Raw genomic sequence first — 5504 nt, 5'->3', positions numbered from 1 at the left:
TCGTTTCGCCTAGCCATATACAGCTTTCGCCGTAAAAAAGAACGGCTATGATAATAACAGCAAACAGACGCCCGTTGATTGTACTTTGTTCAAGATTATTAGTTGTCCAATTCATGTGTCTTCTTTTTCTTCCTACTTTTTTTTTTTTTTTCGGGCTGCTAGATCTAAAAAATCTGTCACCACAAAAGATTCTGCTGGTGCTCCTTTAAAGCGCAACAACGATGAACTCTGCGCTGTGCGAAAGCAAGAAAGGTGATCGTGATCTTCCTCCCCAGCGTCCAGGCACGAGACACGGCGACGCATGGAGAGCTCGGAGCCGAGCCAGTGGTCTCCGGCCAGGCGTTCCGAGTCGCCTCCAGCGTCCGCGCTGCTCCTGTCGGCGGCCGCCAGCAAGGCGCTCCAGCACTCGGGCAGCGGAGGCGCAGGCTGCCGCGGTGGAAGTGCGAGCGCTCGAAGCGGCAGCTTCTCCATCGACAGCCTGCTGGCCGAGGACGCGTCGCGCCGGATGCCGCTAGACCTGAGGCCTTCGCCGGGCGGTGCGCTGGCCGGCCGCGTGGCCCCCACCGCCGCCACCGCCCCGCACCAAGCGATGCCCATGGGCGGGGCCCCGTGCCTGCGGCCTCTGGCGCTGCACCACCCGGCGCTGAGGCACGCGGCGCCGGCGTCCAGCTACGAGCAGCAGGCCGCGGTTGCGGCTGCAGCGGCGCAGCAGTACGGCATGACGGCGACGGCGGCGACGACGCCGGCGGCGTGGCTGGCGGCGGGCAGGCCGCTCTTCTTCACGCTAGCAGGTATACTTGGCAAGGCGCGAAGGAGGAGAGCGGGAGCATAGGGCTTCTAAATAGCTCACCAGAGCAAACTGTGGCGATATAGCGTCTACAAGAGATGTATACAAAAAATGCTAGATAACAAACATGTATAGCGTACCTGCTTAAATCAAGCAGGCTAGGTGACTATTTGTCACCACTCTGTTTTAAAGGGAATGCCATTAAATCATCATCATCATCATCTAAAGCGTGGCGGTTTATCCAGCATGGTAATGATGGGTAGTTTAAAAGGATTTGCCTAAAATTCATCATTTTGCCATCAATTAAGTGACCATGTGGCTTCGAAAATTGATAATTAAAAATATTGTGTTTGGCGTGCAACACCTTGCAATAATTCTTCTGTGCGGAGGCTTGCCTTCGTGCGCTTAGAAAGATAAGATTGCTTGGAAGTAAAAAAAGAAAAAAAAAATTAACCGTAATAGATAGAGTCACAGGAACGTCTGAAGCAACAGACGTGAAGAAATTCGTGTGGAAGCTGAACCATCGCAGCGCCAGAGTTTCCTGTAATTACCCTCAGGGCAGAGGAAGAGGAGGAAAGGCAGAGGGGCCGACTATACGTTGTCCTGTTCTCTGTTCCTTCTCTTGCAGAGATGTACGGGATCGGGGCCCCAAAACCTTCTGGACGAAGGCCCAGGAAACCGGGCGTCGAACGGAAGCCACGACAGGCCTACAGCGCCAAGCAACTCGAAAGGCTTGAAGCGGAGTTCAAGGTGAGCGATGAAAGGGCGAAGCTGTTTTTTGTTCTCGATTACGACAAAGGACGCTGAACCATACTTATAAGGCATAACTTTTGCCCTCTGATATGAACGCTACAATAGTTGGCGGCAGCTAATAAGCATCGCTTCGTTATAATCGCGGTGCGTGTTAGCGACAAACTGCGCGCATGCGCCTTTCGGCGAGAGATCCTGGAGCACTTATAGTAACACTGTCTTTTTTATTTCTTTTTAAATGATACACTACAGAAAATGTGACCTGGCGCGCGATCTACATTTCGGAAATGTATTTACGGGAACTCATTTGTATTTCCATTTCAGAAGTATTTTGTTATTTTTTACCTATAAAAATAAAAATTCGATTCAGTTTATTTAAACGTGTGTCCAAAACACTGTCGTTATAAGTCGTGACAGCTATTCTTACTATAACGGCGGTATATTAATTAATACTCTGAAGCTCACATAAAATATTGACCCTATATCCACGCGTGCAATAAATCAGCGGTCCATGAACCTCAGTGCTGTTTACATCTATATATATATATATATATATATATATATATATATATATATATATATATATATATGTATGTATGTATGTATGTATGTATGTATGTATCTGCATATCTGTATATAACAAAACAGATAAGCCGAAAAGGCAGCAGTATGTCGAAACCAAGATGAGATATTTAGGCCGCTACTTATGTCCACTGGACAATAAACTATGCGCAGGTAGACAAGTATCTCAGCGTTAGCAAGCGAATGGAGCTGTCGGCAACGCTGAATCTGACGGAAGTCCAAATCAAGACGTGGTTCCAAAACAGAAGGTAAGCCAAGACTGTGTCTTCCACGTAAAAATAAGAAATAATCATTCGCTCCAGTCGAGATTCCTCGCCTACTCGGAAGAAACGACAGGCTTACTCTCTTACGGTCATTAACCGAGCATAGCGTCTTCGAGTTACAATGTTTAAATTGTGGGGTCTTACGTGCTAAAACCAGTTCTGATTATGAGGCACACCGTAGTGGGGGACTCCGGAAATTTGGACCACCTGGGGTTCTTTAACGTGCACCTAAATCTAAGTACACGGGTGTTTTCGCATTTCGCCCCCATCGAAATGCGGCCGCCGTGGCCGGGATTCGATCCCGCGATCTCGTGCTCAGCAGCCCAACACCATAGCCACTGAGCAACCACGGCGGGTGAGTTACAATGTTTGTTGAACGTAAAAAAGAGAGAGACAGAAGGAATAGGACGAATAACTTCTGCAAGAAACACTCCGTCGATCTGGTCTCTATAAACTTTATGAGCATTTCATTTGATGCAAAACGATTCGTTAGTGGATGGCAAAACAAAAGCCAAACGTTCCCTTTTTGAAGTGTGTGGCCAAACAAGGTAGACGAAAGTGTCAGTCACACGTGACGGTTTTCAAGTTATATTCGTTTAGGTAAGTCATCCTTGCGCAGAAGTATACAAACATTGTAAATTTATCGCGGACTCAATTTGCAACAATCACGGGCTACGCCCTTGCTTGCATTCGAGCGTAATGTAGTCATTGCTTGTACATGAACGATTGCCAAAAGCCGTGCAGATTTTGCGAAATCTTGTCAGGTCAGACGAAAGTGTCACGGTAATTACAAGATGGCATCACCGCACATATCTCGCTATCAGAACTTTATTTTTACTTTACATACACTTATAATATTAACGCGAGCTTAATATGATTGTGCATTCCTAGGGCGAATAGACTAACGTGTCGTGCACAGCATCCTCGACGCTTCAACTCAAATAACTTGACACAGAGTTCGAACGCGTAATACGTGAAAAGCTAGTGCAAGGAGTATCTGGATGCGTAGTCGATCTAAAAAATGACATACAAAAGGGCATATACATATTGTGTATACACGATTGGATTCTCATGTCGTCGAGCCAGTCGCAATCTGTTTACTTGCGCTTCCAAAACTCACTACCCCGTTCGCAACGGTATTGTCCCTACACCTTCGGCCTTTAAAAGCATAAGGCCACCGATGGAGTCTCGCACATGTGAATAAATGTTGTCGCGCCCACTCTGTCGCGCTGTAAAACGTCTATACAAATTTCACAAAAGTGGCAAACAAGAAATCAAGAAAAAATATTTGTAGGATAGCACAAAGCGTAGTGTCTTGCCTTGTCCGATGCCCGAACTGATTGTCTGGGAACAAGAACACACAGGAACTGATATTCGCAGTAGGGTAAAACCTATGTCCGCTGCAGGAAACAATGCGCAGAGGGCTCAGTGCATTGCAATACGACGAAATGATATCCATCCAGCCAGAACCGTAGCGAGCGTCCACCTTCCAGAAGCGCTGAAGTTCAGCTCAGATAGGAGTGTTAATTTGTCAGCAGTGAAGATCAGCATGCGATTATTGCAGTGTTGGTGGAAAAGAAGTAAAGAAATGTGGACGGGATCGTCACAAGCACAAGTAACTTTATGATATACAGTAGAGATAAACAGAATGTTAGATTACGATATGGTAACACGTATGTATAATGAGCTCACACATGTTAGTTGACTATTTCTCACCGCTATGCAAAGGGGTTGTAATTAGCGATCAATATCATCCTACGTATAAGCATGTTAAAATATTTACTAAATATTGCCTGAAAGCTGCCTTCTCCTCACAGTGTCTATATATGTGGGGAAGCCAGAACCGAAGGACTTTGCACCTACGTGTAGACACTTTCGAAATCTCGTCTAGAATCAATCAATCAATCAATCAATCAATCAATCAATCAATCAATCAATCAATCAATCAATCAATCAATCAATCAATTAGATGTTGCGCGGCTGCGCTTTATCCTGTGCAGGACGAAGTGGAAGAAGCAGATGACGGCGCGCATGAAGCTGGCTCAGCGGCAAGGCCTGTGGGCTCCGCACTACCTGGCGGCAGCGCCCGGACACGCTTTCGGGTCCTTTCTGGGCGCGCCCGCAGGCTTCACATACGGCGCCCCTCCGGCCGCACCCTGCGCCGCCAATCCGGTAACAGGAGAGCGAAGCCCATCGCCGGATCCTTCTAGGGACGACAGCTCGACAGAGGACAAGTAGATCACGCGCCGTGACAGTGCGCGACACCCTGACGCTCCAGACCGCCTAGCATACACTGGCAAGTCCCTTGACGGGGCAAGACCGAGACGCACTCGCTGACCCAAGCACGAATCTATCGGTCCTGACCTTGACGGCGAAACGTTGTCGAGGTGAAATGGCAAAAAACCTACGCCCTGGACCATCTTGAGGCCTGGCAACGTGCACCGAAAAGTGTTGCGGCGATCTCGCGAACGATGCATCTTCACAGTTGGACTGCGGGCAGCGGTTGCAGTGATTGCTCAAAAGGACGGGCCAGCAGCGAAGTTTTGTTGCAGCCGCGCTGCATTACGCCGTACACGCGCGCGTGTTGCAGACACAGCGCTCGCGAATGCGGTTTTGGACCTTTCACGGAATGCACGAGACCGTGTGCCAGGTTTGTTGTGCCAGGTGCCAGATGGACTGCGGATACCATAACCTGCGTTGCGCTTTACAGAGGTTAAATGTGATAATAGCCTACAGCAGTGACTGAAACGGACTGCATGCCGGAACTTCTTCTTGTTCGTTTGTACGCGAAGAAAAGTAATGCTCACTTGTACTGTTTTATCTGTGGGCCACGATACAAGAAAACGGCAGCTGTAGTTTGGTTTCGAAATCGAATCTATGCGATTGGACGAAGGTAGGGTTTCTCGTAGTGAGAGCCGTGATGGAAGCATGTGCGATGTGCCATTCGAAGTCGACCCTACTTGGCTCTGAGAACGTGCTCTTGTACGCATAGTCCTACACAGCACCTAGTCAGCAAGCTTACGCTGATTTAGCTTTCCTGCACTGCACCATCAGGATGTATCTCTTCGGGTATGTTGCAATTAAAGAAAATGATTAGCAATAATTGAAACGAGCACGTAAGC

The 5504-nt window shown here is 48.0% G+C and overlaps 1 protein-coding gene across 1 annotated transcript; it reads left to right on the top strand.

Moving 5' to 3' along the window:
• The first annotated feature begins 301 nt into the window (after positions 1–301).
• On the top strand, positions 302–4772 carry LOC119456898 (homeobox protein HMX2). Its single transcript, XM_037718713.2, has 4 exons — positions 302–791; positions 1416–1537; positions 2273–2367; positions 4383–4772. Exons 1-4 carry the CDS (start codon positions 302–304, stop codon positions 4618–4620), a joined length of 945 nt encoding a protein of 314 aa, XP_037574641.1. The 3' UTR covers positions 4621–4772.
• Positions 4773–5504: the final 732 nt, after the last annotated feature.

This window comes from Dermacentor silvarum, chromosome 6 (assembly GCF_013339745.2).
Source record: "Dermacentor silvarum isolate Dsil-2018 chromosome 6, BIME_Dsil_1.4, whole genome shotgun sequence".
NCBI lineage: Eukaryota > Metazoa > Arthropoda > Arachnida > Ixodida > Ixodidae > Dermacentor > Dermacentor silvarum.
Note: the sequence above shows the minus strand (reverse complement) of the source record. Positions and strands in the feature narration are given on the sequence as shown.

Bases quoted from the DNA above. Each gene is read 5' to 3' on its own strand.
- LOC119456898 (XM_037718713.2), top strand. From the start codon at position 302: ATGGAGAGCTCGGAGCCGAGCCAGTGGTCTCCGGCCAGGCGTTCCGAG. The intron at 792-1,415 runs GTATACTTGGCA...CTTCTCTTGCAG, and splicing joins GCTCTTCTTCACGCTAGCAG to AGATGTACGGGATCGGGGCC. The intron at 1,538-2,272 runs GTGAGCGATGAA...AACTATGCGCAG, and splicing joins GGCTTGAAGCGGAGTTCAAG to GTAGACAAGTATCTCAGCGT.